This window comes from Neovison vison, chromosome 12 (genome assembly GCF_020171115.1).
Source record: "Neovison vison isolate M4711 chromosome 12, ASM_NN_V1, whole genome shotgun sequence".
Lineage (NCBI taxonomy): Eukaryota > Metazoa > Chordata > Mammalia > Carnivora > Mustelidae > Neogale > Neogale vison.
In genome coordinates, this window is record NC_058102.1 from 17,803,008 (window position 1) to 17,824,799 (window position 21,792).

General features: G+C 40.9%; 1 protein-coding gene across 1 annotated transcript; it reads right to left on the reverse strand.

Annotated features, from left to right (window-relative positions):
* Positions 1–1,800: 1,800 nt before the first annotated feature.
* HSP90B1 (heat shock protein 90 beta family member 1) lies at positions 1,801–20,637 on the reverse strand. Its single transcript, XM_044226483.1, has 18 exons — positions 20,460–20,637; positions 19,394–19,496; positions 18,419–18,560; positions 17,825–17,941; positions 16,505–16,836; positions 12,210–12,321; positions 11,878–12,000; positions 11,000–11,113; positions 8,634–8,771; positions 8,475–8,552; positions 8,286–8,351; positions 7,543–7,812; positions 7,044–7,289; positions 5,441–5,577; positions 3,265–3,343; positions 3,018–3,173; positions 2,638–2,757; positions 1,801–2,096 (listed from the first exon to the last, which is right to left on the reverse strand). Exons 1-18 carry the CDS (start codon positions 20,506–20,508, stop codon positions 2,067–2,069), a joined length of 2,412 nt encoding a protein of 803 aa, XP_044082418.1. The 5' UTR covers positions 20,509–20,637; the 3' UTR covers positions 1,801–2,066.
* Positions 20,638–21,792: the final 1,155 nt, after the last annotated feature.

The window sequence follows — 21,792 nt, forward strand, 5'->3', positions numbered from 1 at the left end:
GAGGAAAGGCACTGGATGCTTCTCACTAAGCAGCCTTCAGTTGTCTTGGCTTCTGCAGGGACTTTAACAGCTAAAGGGTGACCTTGCTCAGAGCCACGCCTCCTGCCATTCAGCACAACTCTCAAGGGGCCTGTTAGCTCCCTTCCCTCTGAGCGGACTGGGGCGCTTTGGCCCTGCATTGCTTCTCACCCTCTGCTCCATCCCATTTCCTTTCCTTCCACAGGTGCTGATTTAGGGGCATTCCATAATAAATAGCCTGTATACTAAACTCCATTTCAGTGCAGCTTGGAGAACCAAATCTGTGCCTTACACAAACCAAAAATTAAACGTAGTACTAGGTGTTCCTTAATAGAGCTGTGGGAAAAAACCACCCAAGATAGACCAGTTGCAAGGTGTTTGGTCATTAAATTAGGTCAAACAGTGGTTTTGCAAGGTGTATATGACGTATCTGCTGTTTTTACCCAAAACTATGGGAATAGGATGCTCTCCAAGCTTCCTGCTGGAAATAGTGTACACTCAGAATGAGGAGCAAGTTCCAGATACTATTAACTTAATGCAATCCGATGGCTTTTCTATGTCTTTATTAAAAATTAAAAATGATGATGACCAAAAAATTGGAAACAAATATTATGATTGATGGCTAATATAGTATCATGAAAGGAAGCTGTACCTTTACAGCATGTTTCCCTATAACTGAGCTCCCATTTTATTTCTTATAAAGGAAAGGAAACAGATTTTTAAAAATCAAGTAAATTAGCTTTCAAAGTGATCATTGCAAACTAAGCCTAGAAAAATAGCTTGGGTGGGATAGGACACATAAGACAGACAAATACGAAAAGCCCAGAAAAGGGTCCTAAATTAATAGGAAAATCTAGTCCCTTACAAAACTTTATAGTACATAAAGTTGATTTCCATGATCTCTGAATATACAACTCAGGTTTTCTCATCCTAGCCAGTTAAAAAATAGACTGCCATTTCAGATGACTATCAATTAATGAAACTAGAGAAAACTATTTCTCCCATAAAAACTACAGTTCAGAAGGAATTAAATGATTGCTTGATGAGTATCATCACTCAGTATCTACAATTTACCTGTTATAGAATAATGGGTGTTTTGAAAAACACCCTTATTTTGGAATAGCTCTAGATTTACAGGAAAACTGCAAAGATAGCAAAGAGCCCCATGTCCCCTTCCTGTTTTCATGAATGCTGGTCCATAGGTCAAAACCAAAGAACTATGAACTCCAGACTAAATTTTACCAGTTTAATCCAGGCAATGAGTACACTTAGTTGCCACGTCTTCAGTCTCTTTCTGTCCTTGGTTTTGACCTTGAAACTTTTAAAGAATACTGTTCACATACTGTGTCTGATGGTCAAGACTGCAGAACCTTTCTTACCACATCCTGTCAAGGATACACATCACTGGGGATATGAACCCTGACCACCAGGTTAAGGTAGTGTCTGCCAGGTTTCTCTGCTACAAAGTTACTATTTTCCCCTTTCCATACTCTAGAGGACAGCCACTAACTAAGTCTAGTTCAACTTTCAAAAAGGAAAGAATTAAGCCCCACCTCCTAGAAGGGGGAGTGTATCTGCATATATTATTTGGAATTCTTCTGTAAGGAACACGGTCTTTTCTCTACATAGGTGACTTTTTAAAAATACTGATCTAAAAAAGACTTTTCTGTAATCTAGATGAATTATTTTGTAAGGGAGAAAAACCCCCAAAACACAGGATTAAAAAGAAAAAAACAAGAGCGAAGTATGTACAATCATTATGAAGACAAGCAAGACATGGAATATTAGGGATCTTTTTTATTTTTATACACATGACAAGATTTTACACCAAGAATAGTCAGTTAAATAGTACAAATTTACATTCATGAGGAATGTTAAAAAAAATTCAACTAAAAAACCCCACTTCTGTCTGTGACCCACAAACCCAACATTTTACAGTGCAGGGGTGAAGGGGCTGGGGGGAGCATCCAAAACAAGTCTCTCCCAAAAGAAATGACTTAAATTTCACATTCCCTCTCCACACAGGATCCAAATGGTGAGAGTATAATTTATAATTCATCTTTTTCAGCTGTAGATTTCTGTGAAAAGAGAAAAATCAGAAGACATGAAAAACGAGCAGAAAAAATGTTAGTTCACAGAAGGTTCACGTGTAGAAAAAAACAACTCTAATGGGCCCCACAAAGTTCCATTATTTCAGAGGTAGGCTAGAACCTCACCTATAAATCTGAAAAATAATCTAGAACTCAACAGTAGGATCTATGGCCTCTGGACACAAATAATCAAGAATTTAAAATGGGCCTATTGCTGCGATATAGTAAGGAAGAAGCAGGTGGCAAAGACTATAGAAGCCTTATGGGCTTAAAAAAATCTGTTTAACAAGAATGGACGGCTAAAACAAAGAAACCAAAGGAATGGGACGATGAAAGCATATACTTCATTTAGAGGGGAAAAAAAAGGACTGGCTCCAGCTTTTGAATTTGGTATTAGAAGCCTGTTTTTTTGGCGGATTTCCTGAAATCTGACTTCTGGAAGCTACATAGGCCTAATACCAGAACTAAAAAGAAGTTTGCCTAATTTTCCAAGAACTAAAATGCGAGCCCCATTCTTGACTTGCTATACCTTTACTGTTTCTTCTTCTTCGTCTGTTCCTGCATCCATTTCTTCTTCCTCATCTTGCTCTGTGTCTTCTGTGGTGTCCTCTGTTGTTTCTTCAGGTTCTTCTTCCGGTTCTTCTTCCACCTAAGGACAACATGTATGAGCTCATTCATGGATCCAGTATTTTGGGTCTATTTTCACTTTATTCATTTAAATGTGTAATATTATAATTAACTTCACTCCTGTTCTATCCACAACTGTAGAGTGAATATGCTAATTAGCTAAGTCACACTAATAAAGGGAGACAGATTTAAAAAAAAAAAGTCTATGAAAGGGGAATTTCTTATTAATTCTAGCAGTGTGTGACACTGGAGGATTCGAACATTCCATAAATTATTTCAAACCTTTGCATCAGGGTCAATGTTTAAACTCAGGCGAAGCATTCTTTCTATTCGATCTCCATAGGCTTTAGTGTCTGGTAATAGATATCCCGACCGCAGTGTTGCCGTTTCAAACAAAACTACAGCAAGATCTGAAACAGTTTTGTCATCTTCATCTTCCTAAGATGGAAGAAGGGACATCACATTAATATTAAAAGGTACAAAGTAGTCCAATTAAAAGATAAAGGAGTAAGGCTGCAGTATCCCTCACCTTAACCCGTCGAAGCATGTCTTTGATCAGGGGATGTCTGGGATTAATTTCAAATGTTTTCTTCTGGCTGGCATAGTAACTGGTAAGGGATAAAAATGACCATTATGAAATATCAAATTTCACATGAGGAATTTAAGAAGCAGGGTGGGGGACTGTGGGGGGTAGGGAAGGAAAAAATGAAACAAGATGGGATTGGGAGGGAGACAAACCATAAAAGACTCTTAATCTCACAGAACAAACTGAGGGTTGCTGGGGGCTGAGGGGTAGGGAGAGGGGGTGGGGTTATGGACACTGGGGAGGGTGAGTGCTGTGAAATGTGTAAGACTGATGGTTCACAGACCTGTACCCTGAAGCAAATAATACATTATATGTTAAGAAAAATAATTTTTAAAAAAGAAACATCAAATTTCAGAATCCATACATTTTCCATGTTCTATACATTTTTATAATTACAGAGAACTCCTGGGAAAAAAATCAACACTATTTATATCACTACACCATGCTTTGCCTTTTTAAATAGGGATGGGCAGGGTGTGACAGAAGAGTGCCGTAAAGAGAATTATTCACTAATGCATCTCAAGTGCCTACAGCTTTGCTGAATGGATGAATGGATTTAGTGTCATCTCATCGACTCTTAATTTATTCTCACTTAACTGCAGCTCGGTGTTCCACAGAGTTCGGAAACAACCAGGCAGCTTCTGCCTGCTGGTCTGTTACTACCTTCTCCATGATGCCTTCACCAATATGGTTCCAGGATAAACTCTTCTATTGGAGCTCAGCTCTCAATGCATTCTAGTCTACCTTCCATCATGTTTGTCAGTTGTGACTGTCCTCCCTCCTACAGCTGAGGAGAGGGAGGAGCTACATCTATCCCTATCTTGGTATACCTGGTACAGATGCAGAGTTTAGAAGATTATGACTTGATCCATTATCCTACTGTCAGAAAGACAGCAGTGACGTCTACTTAGACCACCAAGGTAAAGATACAGTAGGTAAGTGTTTGTTGGATGGAAGGTAACTTCCCATTAATAAATGACTGAATTAGATAGACATTTATATAATAGCTACTATACTGCTGCAATGGGATTAAGTAGAAACCTGTTTCCCAAATGAATTTAATTTTTTTAATTATTATTTCTTTTACAGATTTTAATTTGACAGGGATCACAAGTAGGCAGAGAGGCAGGCAGAGGGTGGTGGGGGGGAGGGGAGAAGGCTCCCTGCTGAGCAGAGAGCCCAATGTAGGGCTCCATCCTAGGACCCTGAGATGACCTGAGCCAAAGGCAGAGGCTTAACCTACTGAGCCATCCAGGCGCCCCCTGAATTTTATAATCTATAAAATCTTGAGGGGGGCAAGATATGTAAGCAAGATGCCATTTTAGCATTTTACAGTGGAAACCTTATACTTGTGGAGTCTCACTAAATATGGAATGCACCTTATATAAAAAAATACAGATAAAGTTTTGGAATCGTGACAATGGAGACTACACTTGTGAGAAGAATCCTAAGCTATGCCTTGGGGAAACGTAGGATGATCAGAGAGCAAATTAAAAAAAAACATTCCAGGTGGGAGAAGGGAAAATGAAAGCAGGGAAGAAGTCATTTTCAAGACTATTGCTGTGACTTTAAAATATAAATTTGGCATATATATTTCTTGAAAATAAAGGATACTGAAGACCCAGTGTAACTCTAGTACTTAGCCCTTTAGTTCATAAACTTGTTCTCAGGGGCCCTTTACCCTTTATTTTGTGGGGCATTTTGGAGGGAAGGGGAGATGGCAGTTAAAAAAAAAGGACTGAATTCATTAATCTAATGTCATTGTCATTAACCTCCTCTGTAACTATTAGTATCTAAAAATGTCCCAGAAGCCCAGATACCAGGCCAAGTATATAATCAAGAGCAAAAATAAAAAAACTATGTATGTCACAGATTAAGAAAATTTCCTTTTGTGTATAAAAATACCATAAATTAAATCATGAGCCCAACACCTCTCCTCTATCAGTCTAATGTCAGAGCAGAGGAATCCGAAAACTTGTAAACTTGTGTCATCTAATACAAAGCAGGAGTGGTGGACGCTTACTGCCGTCAGCTCTTTGTACAGAAGCTGACATCATCTGCTAAAGGCAGGCAGGACAAGAACTAACCCCTTGCCAGGGACCTTCCCAAGGAGGCTTACTTGGTAGAGATGTCTTTGCCCGTCTGGTATGCCTGAGCTTTCATGATTCTCTCCATGTTGCCAGACCACCCGTACTGGCTGGCGACGAGAGCACATGGAGACTCTGTCAGACGCTGAGATACCACAGCCTTTTCAATCTTAGGATAAGAAACCAAAAGTGAGATACATGTAAGTACAAACAGTTAAGGTCATTCAGTACCTAAGGATTCAGCACGTAAGATCACAAACTGATGCAAGTCCTAAAAATATCTCTTATTCAGATTTTCAAAAGATTCTTATCTTTAATAATCTGAAATTTTCAAAAAATAAACCTTTGAAGTACATGAAACAAATTTAAACAGCAAAAATTTAAGTCATTTGAAAAAAACAGTATTAAACTACAGAAAAATTTCAGTAACAAAGAAAACTGAATAGTACCCACATACAGAAAAACCACTGTTTTCCTTTTAATTCTTTGTAGTTTATAACACTTTTTATATCTAATTAAATAATTAACACATTTTTAAGAAGATTTTATTTGACAGCGGGAGAGCAAAGGGAATAGCAGAGGAGAGAAGCAGACTCTCTACTGAGCAGGGAGCCCAATGTGGGGCTTGATCCCAGGCGCCTAGAAACATGACCTGAGCCCAAGGCAGACACTTAACTGACTGAACCACCCAAATGCCCCCATTTTTTTTTTTTTTTCTTTCTTTTAAAGTAGGAGTGCCTGGGTGTCTCAGTTAAGAGTCTGACTTTTTATTTTGGCTCAGGTCATGATCTCAGGGTTCTAAGACTGAGTTTTCCCTGCTCTTCTACTTTTTTTTAAAATAAAGATTTTATTTATTTATTTGACAGACAGAGAGAGATCTCACATGTGGGCAGAACAGCAGGCAGAGAAAGGGAAGCAAGCCCCTGCTGAGCAGAGAGCCCGATGCAGGGCTCATTCCCAGGATCCTGAGATCATGACCTGAGCCGATGGCAGAGGCTTAACCCACTGAGCTACTCAGGTGCCCTCCTCTACCTGCCTGTATACTCTCTTAAAACAAATGAACCAAAAAAACCAACAACAACAAAAAAAACAAACAACAACAAAAAAAAACCCAAAAAACCCCCACCCCAAACCCCCAAAAAACAAAAAACCGGCTCCACACCCAACAAGGGGCCCAAACTCATGACCCGGAGATGGAGAGTCACATACTATACCAACTGAGTCAGCCAGCTCCCTGTAGTTCATACATTTTAAGCTCGGAGCACCTGGGTGGCTCAGTTGTTAAGCATCTGTCTGCCTTCAGCTCAGGTCATGATCTCCCGGTCCTGGGATGGAGCATTACGTTGGGCTCCCTGCTTGGTGGGGAGCCTGCTTCTCCCTCTCTCACTCCCCATGCTTATGTTCCCTCTCTTGCTGTCTCTCCCTCTGTCCATTAAATGAATAAATAAAATCTTTTTAAAAAAATTTTTTAAAGCTCAGCCTCACCAAAATTTAACAGTATTAAACACTGTTCTGTACAACTTTTAATGGTTACAAGGTAACCAGATGTAAAGTTTAATTTGTTGACAAAACAACTTTTTAAAAAAGAAAATGCAGACGCTAAAATTTCACAAGTTCTAATTTCCTGAAGAATACCTTGTCCTTGAGAGCTTTATCTTTCATCCAATTGAGCAGAGGCTCAAATTCTTTCTCAACTGCTTCACGACTCTCCTTCGTTTTCTCACTTTCATCAAATTTCACGCCTTCTTTGGCAACATTCTGGAACCTTTTGCCATCAAACTCAGGAAGAGCCTGAATGCAGTATTCATCCACAGGTTCTGTGAGGTAAATCACTTCATAGCCCTTTTTCAGAAGTCGCTCCACAAAAGGAGAAGATTCAGCCTATAAAATGAAGAGAAGTGATGAAGTTTCCAAGATTTAGCCTTGGCATACGTGTTCACCTTAGTATCTACATTTATATACACGAACAATCCCATTTTACAAGTGGAGAAATAAGAAGTGCAGAGAATATAATGACTTTTCTGTCAGTGACTGACCAGGCCTCATGATGACTCTAGTTCACCATGACATTTTTTTTTTTTCCTTTCTCAAGAGTCGGCTGCGTATCAGGATGCCTGACAGGAGCTCATCTCACCTCTTTTCTGCTAGACCCAGCCATGAAGTAGATTTTGTCTTGTTTCTCCTTCATTCTTTCCACATACTGGTCTAGACTGGTAATGTCACTTGGATGATGAGAAGACTGGAATCTAAGAAGTTTAGCAAGACGTGTTCGATTTGAGTGGTCTTCAATCACACCAAGCTTGATGTTGGTACCAAATTCTTTCCAAAAAGTATCATTGTACTTCTCATCAGCAATCTTCTTGATCATGTCCAAAGTTTTACGGACAAGCTTCTTTCTAATCACCTACATGAAATTAAAGAATAACTTATTAAAGAACGTCACCTCAAACTTTGAGACCCTACCATATTTAAGCAGAGGAATATTGGTGAAAGATATAAAGACCAGGCACCGTCACTGCCACTTATCAAGCGGCAGGGAATGGTGAGCAAGCCTGTGTCACACTGAGCAGAAACGAAGTTGTCAGTGGAAACAGTCACAAGATCACTTTGACATTTATGTTCTAGCTTTAGACCAGATAGTGGGCTTACATAGGTGTTTACTACGTAATTCTTTCAACTTTTCTATCGGTTTGAAACTCTCATTAACTAGTAGCGAGAAAACAATCAGATTCTTAGGATTTAATAATTCCAGAGTAAAATTAAGTTCTTCCGCTAGAGAGCCAGGGACTAGTCTCCATATCTGGTGACTCCACCAACAGAGCCTGTCCTCTGAAGCCCAAAGAGAGATGCAGCTAGTCTCTTCCCAGAGACACTCACCTTAAGCAGTTTATGCTGCTGAAGAGTTTCCCGGGAAACATTCAAGGGTAGGTCATCTGAGTCCACCTTTAGACGGCAAAAGAAAAATTCAGTGAGCAATAGAAACTGGGAAAAAACCAAACCAACAAACCAAATACTTCCACCCCTCGTTTTTAAGGACCCCCCTCCTCATTATCTTTAGATACTTACAACACCCTTGACGAAATTAAGGTACTTGGGCATCATATCATGGAAGTCATCTGTGATGAATACTCGGCGCACATAGAGCTAAGCAGGGGGAAAAAAAGTTACTTTCTGGAAATTAAACTTTCAAATTCTAAATTCAGTTTTTACATTTAAAAAACTCACCTTAATGTAATCACTCTTTTTAGATCCATATTCGTCAAACAGACCACGTGGAGCAGATGTAGGTACGAATAAAATGGATTTGAAGGTAACTTCCCCTTCAGCAGTAAAGTGGATATAAGCCATGGGGTCATCACTTTCCTATGGAAAGATGGCATTTAGTCAGGCATTTAGTCATTCCAAAGGCACCAGAAAAAGGCAGTGCAAAGGCTAAGTGATTCATCATGTGGTACAACCTCAGCTAAGCCTTTATCTAGCAAAAAAAGTTCTCTCACCAACAAAAGGAGGGGATGGAGGAAAGAAGAACAGTTAAGACTGCTATTCTAACTGGCTAGACATGGTGGTTTTGCTGATGATCACTGATCATCATCAATAAACAGCATCACTGGATCTCCTAAACTCAAGGAAGAATGGATGAGTCTAGGTTCCACATTTGTCAAAGAACAGGGGAGAAAAATCATCTAGTCTTATCGACAGTATACAATGCTGCATGAGTGTACTGTTCAACCATGAAAAGTTCTCAGGAACAGTTTTCTTCCGTTGGGATATGGACTATAGCAGTGGCTACAATGAGGTATGTAAATAAATAAAAAAAATAAATCCCCTAGATTTGCATTATCCATTACCGTACCCATTTGTGGGCACTAAGCACTTGAAATGCGGCTAATCCAAATTGGGATACCTATGGGTTAAATGTAAATACAGATAATCAGACTTTGAAGATACGGTACAAAAAACAAAAACCAAAACCCAAAAAACACCAAACGTGTCATTAATTGAATAATGATTACATGTTAAAATAAAAATATTTTGGGTATGTTGGATTAAATAAAATATAAAATTTATATAAAATATAAAACATTAAAATTAACCACACCCATTTCAACTTTTAAAGATTGTATTTATTTGAGAGAGAGTGCGTGTGCGTGCAAGCGAGCACGAGTGGGGGTTAAAGAGAGGAGGGAAGCGGACTCCACGCCGAGTAGGGAGCCCAACATGGGGCTAGGTCTAGAGATCATGACCTGAGCTGAAGGCAGACACTTAACTGTGGCACCCAGGCGCCCTGTTTCAACTTTTAAAAATGTGCCTATGTAGCTCACATTACGTTTCTAATACAGCTATCCCAGAAGAAAGTATGTTATATTTGTATACACTTAAGACTCTTCATGCGAATAAAAGTGGAGGCAGAACCAAGAGGACAGTTTTAAGAAATAAAACTTAAGGGATGGCTGGATGTTAACGTAAGGAAAACAAAGAAGGTTAAGAAACAAATCAAAAGAATAAGATTAAAGAACAAACACAACCACAGCAAGTCAAGTTTTATCTAGCCATGCTAAATGTTTTGTACAAAATGCTGTGTGAGGAAATATTAACTTGAAACAATCTTCATCAATGCTAGTTTTGGATTCTACAGTTAAAAAGGATCAGTAAAAGAAAATAGGTAAGGAAGCAAAGATCTAGTAATTATTCCTAAGCATACAATCTCACAATAAATGTTTGAGGTTTTATCTAGGCTTTTTATTTCTTTATTTTTTTTCCTTTTTTAAAAGATTTTATTTATTTATTTGACAGACAGAGATCACAAGTAGGCAGAGAGGCAGGCAGAGAGAGAGGAGGAAGCAGGCTCCCTGCGGAGCAGAGAGCCGCAGGGCTGAATCCCAGGACCCTGAGATCATGACCTGAGCCGAAGGCAGCGGCTTAACCCACTGAGCCACCCAGGCGCCCCTACATAGGCTTTTTAAAGGTTAGGTTAAAAGCCAGATGAAATCAACAAACATAAAGCAGAATCAGAGGTACAGGGAACTGCTGGTTGCCAGAGAGGAGGGTAGGGGATGGACAAAACAGGTGAAAGGGAGTAGAAGATACAAGCTTCCAGTTATGTAATCAGTAAGTCATGGGAATAAACAGTACAGCATAGGGAATAGTCAATGATACTGTAACAGTGCTGCATGGTGACAGATGGTAGCACATTTGTGGGGAGCACAGCCGAGTACACAGATACTGAATCACTGGTGTACACCTGAAACTAATGGAACATTGTATGTGGGCTATCAAAAAAATTAAAAAAATAAAAGGTATTCATCCTTGAGTGGAAGAAAGCCAATAATGTTAAAAGCCATTCAATATAAGATACATTTTATGGAACTCATCCACCTACCTATGTAGGTAGTTAAATCTTTTTGGTAACACAGACCCCTTGGCCATCTGGTGAAGCCTATGCCTCCTCAGAGTAAATTCTTAAAATGCATACGTAATATAAAACACACAAGATTAAAAAGGAAACCAACTGTGTTAAAACAGTTATAAAACAATCAAAAAACGCTTTTGATTTAGTAATGTTCATCACATTATTCTAAAATAATAGTTACCTTTGAAAATGATTTGTAGAAAGCTTTGTATTCATCATCTTCTACTTCTTTTGATGGTCTCTGCCATATTGGTTTGATGTCGTTCATAAGTTCCCAATCCCAGACGGTTTTTTCTACCTGAAGTCAGAGTACATGGTCAGTCAGCCCCAGTGATACCGGCAGGAGCCATAACCTTAGGACAGTTCAGATGAATGTGGGAAGCACCAACAGGCACTGCTAAACTTTGCTAAACTACTGTGGTTCCTGCCAATGTGATAAAAAAATTTAAAAATAATTCTCTCAACATTTAAGACTGATCTATAATGCAAAGAAGGCAACCCGTTACCATTATAACTGACAGAAAGCCAACTAAAGGTTTTTCCATTATTTAAGTAGCTACAATGTTACTTCTTGAAAATATCTGTTTTGAGATTAGAAGGATATATACACATTAATTATTCCTACTTCAGGACTTAACAGCGATCTAACATCTTACAATAAATATTCATCAAACCTACCACTACTTCCACCTGCTCTGCCACCTGAAGATGTCAGAGAGCTAATATTATGGTTAATATCTGTACGACAAAAGATGTAGAAAAATTTTTAAGATCTTAAAACTTGGAATACGATAAGCTAGTCCTGGGCAATATATAGAACTCAGAAAACTGCCTAAAAACGATCTGTGTTTGCTACTTAAAACCTCCCACAGGCAGAAAACATACACACTAGCAAATAAACTTAGTTCTTATTTTTAAGTTGGGCCTATAGACTTAACATCTGGAGAAAAAAAGTCCTTAAAGAATTAAAACAACTCCGATCAGTCTGTGCATACTTGAGGTTCTGTGTTTTCTCAAACACGTCCCGAACAACACTTTTGTGTAGAGATGAATCAGACTTACTTTTTTGGTTTTTGGTTTTTTTTCCTCTTCTTCTTCTTCCACTGCAGCTTCATCATCAGAATCTTCTTTTTCTTCTTTTGCTGCTTCTTCTTCCTCCATGGGCTCCTCTACAGTTTCAGTCTGTAGAAGTAGAATTAGTTAAATTCTTTCATTTCATAATGCTGTCTAGCGAGTATGAAATGCAATTACAGCTCAAAAAAATAGGTCTTCAATATGAAAATCCTGAGTATCCTGCACTGGAAGAAACACACTGAGCCCTTGTTTTTTTTTAAGTGTTATTCAAATATATGCCCACATAATACACATAAATTTTGTCAGTGTAGATTTACCTTGCTGCTCCACACATAAATCGGGAAGTTTATAAACTGTGAGTATTTCTTGACGAGATTTTTAATTGTGTCCAATTCAAGGTAATCAGATGCTTCTTCTTTCAAAACTAGTCTGAAAGGAAAATAGGACATTTATAGAAAGACATCCTTGGTTTAAAAGACTTGATAATAAATTCATTCAAAATACCTTCCTGACAAAGCTAATGGCCAGCAGTTTGGTATAATCCGGGATGGCCCGTTTTTCATGTTAAAAACTCTTATAACCAATGACGGTTTGTGAGCTAAACATACCAAACATGAGTACAGTAGTGGGAAGAATCTTCCTTGTGTCCCTCAAGTGAAAAATATCCTTAGTTCCAAGTAAACAGTGCAAATGTTCCAATCTTCTGAATATGCTGGGTTTTTTGTTTAGGTTTTGTGTGTGTGTTTAGTTTTTTCATTTAAAGAACCGAAATGTTAAATTAGCTCAAGGTAAGAAGGTACTGGGGTGCCTGAGTGGCTCAGTGGGTTAAAGCCTCTGCCTTCAGCTCAGGTCATGATCCCGGGATTCTGGGATCGAGCCCTGCATCCGGCTCTCTGCTCAGCAGGGTGCCTGTTTCTTCCTCTCTCTGCCTGCTTGTGATCTCTAATAAAAAAAAAAAAAAAAAAAAAGGTAAGAAAGCACTGAAACATTCTGGAGAAAAATGGAATGACATGCACTCTGATAATTACTTTAGAATCTAACAATTATCATAGATAATCAGGCACACCTGGCTGGCTCAGTTGGAAGACTGAGATTCTTGATCTCAGGGTTGTGAGTTTGAGTCCCATGTTGGGTGTGCAGATTACTTAAAAATAAAACCTAAAAAAAAAAAATTCTCTCCTATAGAGAGTGAACACTTAAAAACATGTTCCTTAAAAAAGCTAGGAAATTAATCTTATTATTTATATCTCCACTGTCCAAAACAGTACTTAGATTTCATTTTTAATAAAATTTAAAGTTAGTTCTTTAATTGCACTGCCATAGTCTAGGTATTCAGTAGACAAATGTGGCTAGTAGCTGCCATACCAGACGGTGCAGAGGTAGAATACTTCTAAGAGCTCTACTGGACAGCACTGGCTTAGATAATTCTAATACTGAAAATTGCAGCATTGTTTGTTCTTCCTTACTGTCCCTTCTGCAAATCCCTCCTCCACTCACCACTAATAACACATCTTTAACATACCCTCAAACACAGTGTGGAGCACACGTTTTGGTGTTTGTGCTCCCAATAAATAAATATGGCCCATGTTGTATCATGGGTCCCTTCTGGATTCAAAAAGCTTACAGTTTAGTGCCATTAACAAGAGGCAGATCGTTCATGATGACGGAGCCTAATGAAGTGGCTGAGCCTCTGGTTTCAGAACCTGTTTCATAGTGGTGTGGGGCTGGAGGAAAGTTCAGTTGTGGATCCAAGTTCAAGATGATGGTTACATCTTAGAGGTATTGAAAAGGCCACTGGATATATGAATGAAGAACCCAGTAGGGAGATCTAGATCTAGGTCTCCAATCTAAGATTGGCAAACTATGGCTGGCACCCGTAAGAAATTTCACAGGGACACAACCTCATCATGTATTGTCTATGGTCACTTTCGAGCAAGAACATCAGAGTTGTGACATATGACAGATCTGTCCAAATGCTTAAAATATTTACTAGCTGACCCTTGGGAAAAAGTCAGCTGACTCCTGATCCAGACTAAGAATAGAGATTTGAGAACCCTGAGCAAGAACTGGAAGCCAAATCCATCACGGTAAGAAGACTGCACAAGGAACACAAAAATAATGAGGAAGGACTGACAGTTACCTTTGAAAGAGAGATATTGTCAACAGTTAAACAACAGGCAAAGGAAACAAAAAGATATTCAGAGTCATGGAAACTAGGTACTAAGCGGATAGTGTTATATAGACAGCAAATTATGTAGGAAACAGAAGAGGAAAACTCAGGAAAAAAGAAAATTTCAATTTAAATTTTACTAAAATATGACTAAAAATCGACTGGATTTAGCAACAAGATTACTGGTGACTTATTTCAATGGAAAGGTGGAAGATAACATCAGTGGGGGCGTGGCACCGCCTCTCTTCCATCCCCACGGACACCTGAACATGTTTACATTTTGATGGGAAAGCAGGAGTGTGTGGAAAAGAGTAACTTAAAAAGATGGGGTTGGAATTAATTTATGCTTAGCCTCTGAGGAGGTAGGAGGCAGGCAGCAGATCAGTAGTAGTGACCAGCTTCAGCGAAAAATGTGGAATACCTCCCTCACAGTAGGAAGGACAGAAGCAAATGTACTAGTTTACTGGATGCTAATTTCATGATCTCCTTGAATCCTCACAAACTTGCTCATAAGAGTACAGCAGGGGCTAATTTAGGGGTGGGAACAGAAGTAGGTAGGCACTCATGTTTGATGGCTTCTATTTTATTAGTCAAACAGAAGATGAAATAATGTATTTAAGGCGGGACCTTGATCTCATTATTTTCTTGCCTTCTCTTTCCTTCTTCCTTTGGCCATTCTAAACTGTCAGTTCCTTAAATGGGCCTCATGTCTTTGGAACTTCCAACATCCTGTGCTTGCTGCCTAGAATACTGGAACCTAACTTACCACGATTTCAGAAAGTCTTTCTGATAAGGGAAGTGTTCTCTAGCTTCCTTTCTGGCATTTGCCACTCTGAAATTATCTCATGTTTTTCTTCTTTATTAGAACTAGCCACATGGAAGCAATGACTGCACTGGTCTTATACCCCACTGGAGTCCTAGACCCTAACAGGTGATAGGCACTCAAATGATTACCTGCTGAATAAATGCTGGGGTAGAAGGACTTGAAGGAAAATGGCAACTTTGCTCAGGGTTTGTAAGGTTTCACTCACTCATCAGCCATCCGTGCTACCTGCATGAAGCTGTCCCCATTACCCATATTCACCCCCAGAAACATCTGCTGGTCAAGTGTTAGGCTCTGGGAATGGAACAGTCTAGCAATGTTTGCTTCCATGGAGCTTCCATCTAGGTACTCTCACCTGTCTATCACCTGAGACATCATCCCTCTTGGGATGTCATTTTCTAGCTCATTATAGTTAAGAGATGAAATTTACCTATGTTCCTTTCACACCTAACAGAAAGGGCACGGGGGTGTAACTATTAGTGATGCTTCCAAATGACAGCAGGAGAGAGGACTGTGAACAACGGAGGCAGAGAAAGGTAAATTTGGAAAAGTTAGTAAAAGTACTAAAATGACTCATTTAATTAGTCTTTGTTAAAATACCATTTATGAAAATGAATACAGGAACTATTCACCTTCTAGGGTGAAGAACACTGGTCAAAATGATTGATATATACTTTCTTATACTCTATTTAATAATTCTTATGTTGAGAAAATTTAAAACTGGATTAAGAAAAAAGTGGAGGCTGTAGGCACATTTTCACCTAGCAACGAGCAAGCCAACTGACCTCTGAAATGGGATTTCTCTGATGTGGCCTAAAGCTGGTAGCTTCATATAGCTCAGTATTTACTTGTCCTTCCCTAGGTACTAAGGAAATTTAAGTATCTTGTTTTATTTGTGGGGGTGGGGCAAAAAGCTGCTCTGTTTACTTCGCAGTGCTACGAATACCAAGAGACCCTGGTCATGACATCTATACAAGTAACGGTTACTGGCTTAAGCCAAATTCTAGTTTGAATTCAACAATTTGCAACCATCCTCAAAGGAGACATCTTCCTCTGAAGAACTGTGATTAACTTTCTTCAACCTCTTTATTTGTACCCTTTCTCTCCAACCGGTCCCCACCCAGCGCCAGTTACTACCATAGTTCAGTACTTTCAATAGTCGCTCCCAGAGTATCCGCTCATCCAGTCCTGCCACCCTCCACATCCATCTTCAGAAAACCTTAAAAAAGCTAACCAAAATGTCTATCATTGTCACCAACCGAGAGGAATTTCTTTAATCCTGGGAACATGCTGTGCCTCCTTGCCTTTACAGCCATAATCGTCCGCAGATCTGATACTTCTTTCCCAAGTCTTGCTTCTCGGGAACTCTTGAATCAACCCACTTCTGTGAGGGCTTCAATTTGCCTTCTCCCCTGCAAGAGCTAACCCTTCGACTTTTTGCTATGTTTAGCAGCCATTATAAAACTCTTTGCCCTTAGGCGGTCCTTAAAATACTTCCTCAGGTGATGGGAACAGGTCAATTTTATAGAAAAGGAATGAAAGCCCAGAATAAGTGATTTGCTCAGAGTCCAGATCCTCACTAGGATGGTTATTTCTCATTAGCAATCAGTAATACTCACGTAATTGTTGTTCCCCGTCCTAGAGTGTTTCCTCTTGGGTCAGCAATTACAGAAAATTCATTGGAGTCAGACTCCCAGATGTGCTGGGTATCGTTGTTGTGTTTTGATGTGACAATAACCTTATCTGCTACAAGGAAGGCAGAATAGAAACCGACACCAAACTGGCCTATCAATTCAGAAGTTGACTGGCCATCTTCTTGTGCCTCAGTCATTTTGTTTAAAAACTCGCTTGTTCCAGACTTGGCTATGGTACCAAGGTTTTTAACCAGCTCTTCCCGGGTCATTCCTACACCAGTGTCTGTGACATGTAGCAGATTCTTCTCCTTGTCACACTGAAAGCAAGACAAGAACAGGACAGTTTTATTTGCTTAATACTCACAGTATGGTAAGTAAATACTGGGCTATATATTCAGAAACTACTGGCTTTGGGCCACCTCAATTCCAATACAGAAAACTAAACTGGGTAATTTTTCTCCACTGGGTATTTTATGGCCTTTTCATAAAATGTGCACCCTACATGCAAGCATCTTTCTTTATAGAGAATAACCTTAAATTTAGTGTATTTGAGAAAGTATCAATGTAAAGAAGACAGAGACTGGTTTAAATTTCAAAGGGCAGAAGATAGAACTAAACAAACAAGTTATTTTTGAAAAAAAAAATTTAAGAAAAATAGAATTTTACATTGTGACTATTTCTTTCACAGAAAATAAAAAGGTTCAAAACTTGAATGACTAATATTAGATTCTATGGTGATCAATGTTCTTCACGAAATACTCCCAGCTCTGTCTTCCGGAAACATAGAAGGAATATGCTTCCTTCATTTTTTGTTATTAAGGCCATGTGACCAGTTCTGGCCAATGATCTGCAAGTGGGAGTCAAGAATGTAGCTTTCAGATTAGAGCCTTTATGGGATGGGAGACCCTCCAAGCTCTCTGTACCATGGCAACAAGCTATACTCCAGATGGTGGCTACTCAATCAACCTGTGTCTAGGAGTGAAGATGATACAAAACAAAGGCCACAGTGGCCTGTGGTTGATGAGTTAATCCAGGGGTTAGCAAACTTTTTCTGAAAAAGGGCCAGAGAGTAAATATTTTAGGCACGTGGGCCACACAGTCTCTGTTACAACTATTCAAACCCACTGTGTAGCACAAAGGCAGTCATAGCTAACACGTAAGGGCGAAACCCCAATTTAAGTCCCTGGGTTTGGGGGGTTATCTGTTACTGCAGCATAACCTGGCCTATCTTAACTGATTCAGATTCCCTATACCTATGGACTCTTTTTTTGCTTTAGAAGAAAAGGTTTAAAGTTTTAAGCTTACCTTAATTTTGACAGTTAGTTCCTCATTTCCAGCAAGAGCATTTTCATCAGTCAGTGATATTAACCTTATCTTATCTAAAGCGTCAGAAGCATTTGAAATCAGTTCTCTCAAGAAAATCTAAATGGAAGCCAGATTTAACACATACTTTGATTACTCTCAAGATATATAAAACAGCAAATTTAAAGTCAAACTCATGTACAGAAGTGGTTCTACTCTCTTGGTAAAAGGAGGTAGAGCTCTTTACACATAAGAATGTAACAACGTAAGGAATACCCAAACTGGTAAGATTAGTAACACTCTAGTCTCATACTAGTGATCTTTATGTATGTAACAAACAGGCCTTGGTTTGTGTGGCTGCCCTCAACCCTGTTTAGCAGACTATGAACATATTTGGAGGAGAAAGGACAACAAGAAAAGGTCCAACCACCACCCCCCACAAGTATCTAGCAGTAATTTTTATATATACTGGGTATTTAAACTGTGCTAATAACTACTAACTTGGAGTTACTACCTAAGTATATTTATTATAAAGGTAAAGAAGTATACTACTGCACAGAGAGAAAATAGTATTATCCCAACTACATTGCTGCTTACCTCTTTATTTTTATACAATGAGTTGATGATAAGTTTCATCATTCTATTAACTTCAGCTTGGAAGGCAAATTTTTCTGACTTCTCTCTAAGTTCTCTTATTTGGGATGCATTTAATCCATCCAACTGAATAGCTTCTTCCTCTCTAAGGAAAAAAATGTTGATAAACAACTATTGCATTACTTACTTAGTTCCCCCTCAAAACACGGGATTCTGTGATGCAAGCACAGTGGTCTCAGAGGATGGTCTTAAGGGTTAAAAGGGCAAAAGGGAAGCCTATTATAAAATATTACCAATCCACTATTTCTATTATTTTACCACAGTAAAATTGTATCACCTTAGCACTGAGTTGTAATACTCAGTTCTTAAAACAGTCAGAAAAATGAACATGACTTTCCTCTACAAAAAATAAAAAGGAAGGTCATACTTCTATGTTCCCTCGCATGTGGGGCTGCCTCTTTGCCTGGGAAGCTTTGGCCTCTAAGGCTCTACAAAACTGTCAATGAAGTCCCAGGGGGCCAACTTTGAAAACACTACTCAACTGAGAGAAATCTTTTTTAAATTATGAAGTTTAGGGGCACTTGGATGGTTGAGTCAGTAGAACACGCAACTCTTGATCTGGGGGTCAGGAGTTCACACCCCACAGTGGGGGCAGAGGTTAAAACAAAACTACTAAGTTTACACACTTACTGCATATAAAACCAATGGGTCTTCCCAAAGTCACAGAGCTTATATTCTGCAATCTAGTTATCCGAATAGTTTTCAAAAGAAATTCATCCCATTCTGACCAGTCATTCTAGGGGCAAGTTAGGAGATACTTAGGGATGACCATGCGTCATCGCCCTAACATTTTCTTTGATCGTTTCTTAGGTATTCAAATTTGGGGTGTTACATGCCATCTAGACAGCTGAAGAAAAGATAACAAGCGATTATATTCCAGTGTTCATAAGGGCTAATGTGTTTCAAAAGAACACAAACCTCTGTACTACTTCATCATCTGTCCTTGAACCTTCTCTACTTTTACCCAGATCCTCTTCCACTGTACCATCCACATCGACTTCATCGTCAGCTCGGACCGACCCTGAAAGATTTCACACCAGAAAACTCTTAAACCATGGTTGCTTCGTGTACTTCTCAGAAGAAATAAAAATCAAACAGGACAAGAGTAGGGGTTGCAAAATTCAGGGGTAAATATGGGAGGTGGGGTCGGAGGAATGGATCCACAGTGTAAAGACCCACTGTAAACCCAACTTGGTATATTTAAGTTCAGATCCTGAGTCCTCCAGGAGATTCTGAAACACGGAGGCTGCCATCACGACTGAAGAGCGGCCCTCGGCCCTGGGATGCTTTATAAATAAAGTTTGGCAGACTTGAGACCAGGTCCCTTCCACATTCACACGTGTTGCGTGCAGGCCGAGGCAAGGCCTCCGAACCGACCATGCCAAAACTTAGACCTGCAACACCGCAGGTCAAACTACCAATAGAATTTGTGCAACCCCTGCGAGAGGAACCGAAATCGGGCCCAACTGAGCGAGGGAAGAGATGAGAGAACCTCGAGCAAAAGTGAAGCGAACACGCTGACACCGCCTTTCTTGTGACTCAGAGCCCCACAGTCCCCAGTCCAGCACCTAAGAAAGGAAACCCGCGTTCTGACTCGCAGACTGGGTGCGGGGGTCCCCAAGCTCAGAGGGCCAAACGCTCCTGCGTCGGGCAAAAACCCTCCGGAAGGGGCACCCGCAAGTCTCCCAGGGGACCAAGAGCCCGAGAGGCGCCCCACCCCAACTTGCTCGAGACCTCTAAGCAGAATACTAGGAGATGAGCACGAGAGTTCAGTGCTCTCGGTCCTCGCTTTTCCCTTCCACAGAGGAGAGTGCGCGAACTCCCCTGAGCCTCTTTCGAGGAAAGGCGATGAATTCCCCTGGGCCCAACGGAGGCCCCGTAATCCCCCTCCTAGGCTCAACGCCCCCAGAACCTTCGAGAAGAAGCCGCGCTTGAGGAATGGGGGGGGGAATCCGGGGGTGCCTGCTCCTCTGGGATCACTCACCGAAGGTCAGCAGGACGCAGGAGAGGCCCAGCACCCACAGGGCCCTCATGGCGCGCGGCCGGTGAGAGTCTCAAGTCCCTTTAGATCGCAGGAGCCGCCTCCACCCCCCACCACGGGGCTCAGATCCTCACACCACTAGCCGCGCGGTCCGCCCACTACCCCCCAAACAGGTCGGGCCGCTTTTCACCCCAGCCTCTCGCGGGCGGGGGACGGGAAACACGAATCCACCAATGGTGCCGCACCACGCACCCCCTCTACCCAATGGGGACTCGTGGGGGGGACAGCAGTGTACCAATCAGAGCTGTCCAGGTGCGGTGCCCGATGCCCGAAGCGTGGCTCCCTCCGATTGGTCATCCGTAGTCTCTCTTCTCCAATCAAATGACTCCGCGGGCCCTCTCACCCGGGACCGCCCCTTTGCCTGGGTAGCTTTGGCCTCTCAAGGAAACGGCCCAATGAACGTCAGCACAGAACACATCCCTCGTTTTGGAGAGGTCGCAGAGGAACCACTTCCGGAACTTTGAGCACGTTTATTCCGTGACCAGGGGAAACGGTAGTCATGGCAACGGTTCTTCGCTTTCTCCATCTATGCGTGGGGTCACGTTGGGAATGATACCCTCGCGCCTTTTCGCAGCCAGCTTTCTCTTTGGCCGTGCATCCCGGAGAAGAGAAACACGTGAGAGGTTGAAAATACCCGGAGTACTTTTTAGAAGAAGGCGGTGAGGAACTACAGTTCCCGGCATGCAACATACCGGGGTGGGGGGGGCTCGCTGCATTGCATGTTGGGAATCGTAGTCTTTGGCCAGTGGGCCAGCTGCGTAGTTTATCTCTGCGGCATTTCCCACCGTGTCTTTGCTGTGATTATGTGCTGCGTGTTTTAGAACTTACGTCTTGTTCTGATTGTAGTAGAGGTTTGTATTTATTCCAGGACTCTCCAGGGTACACAGTCTGTAGAAGCAGGTCTGGAAAGCTCCGACACCTTGGCCGCGGCCGCCCTGAGTTCGGGGGTCGGCCTCTCCGAGTCTGCACTCCGCCTCCGGCTGGTAAACACGAATCTGGCTTCTCTTGCGTCACTTGGGGGCCGCCGGAGCCCTCGCAGCTTCTCTGATTAAAGTGGCCGGAACCTGCGGCCTTTCTGGTCTGGTTTGCAGGAGAGGATAGTGGGGCTTCTTTTTTTTCCCCCCTTGAGGGAAACTGAGAGCAACTTTGATGCCCTCAACTCCCTAAAGTTCAGAGGCGGTGACTGGCGGCCTTAGAACCTATTGTCAGGTGGAGAGCATGTTCGCAAAGTTCGGTTTAGCACAAAAAAAGGAAAAAAAAAAAACCCTCGTTTACC

Bases quoted from the DNA above. Each gene is read 5' to 3' on its own strand.
- HSP90B1 (XM_044226483.1), bottom strand. From the start codon at position 20,508: ATGAGGGCCCTGTGGGTGCTGGGCCTCTCCTGCGTCCTGCTGACCTTC. The intron at 7,813-8,285 runs GTGAGTGTCTCT...AATTTCATGTAG, and splicing joins AGCAGCATAAACTGCTTAAG to GTGATTAGAAAGAAGCTTGT. The intron at 5,578-7,043 runs GTATTCTTCAGG...TCTTATCCTAAG, and splicing joins ATAAAGCTCTCAAGGACAAG to ATTGAAAAGGCTGTGGTATC.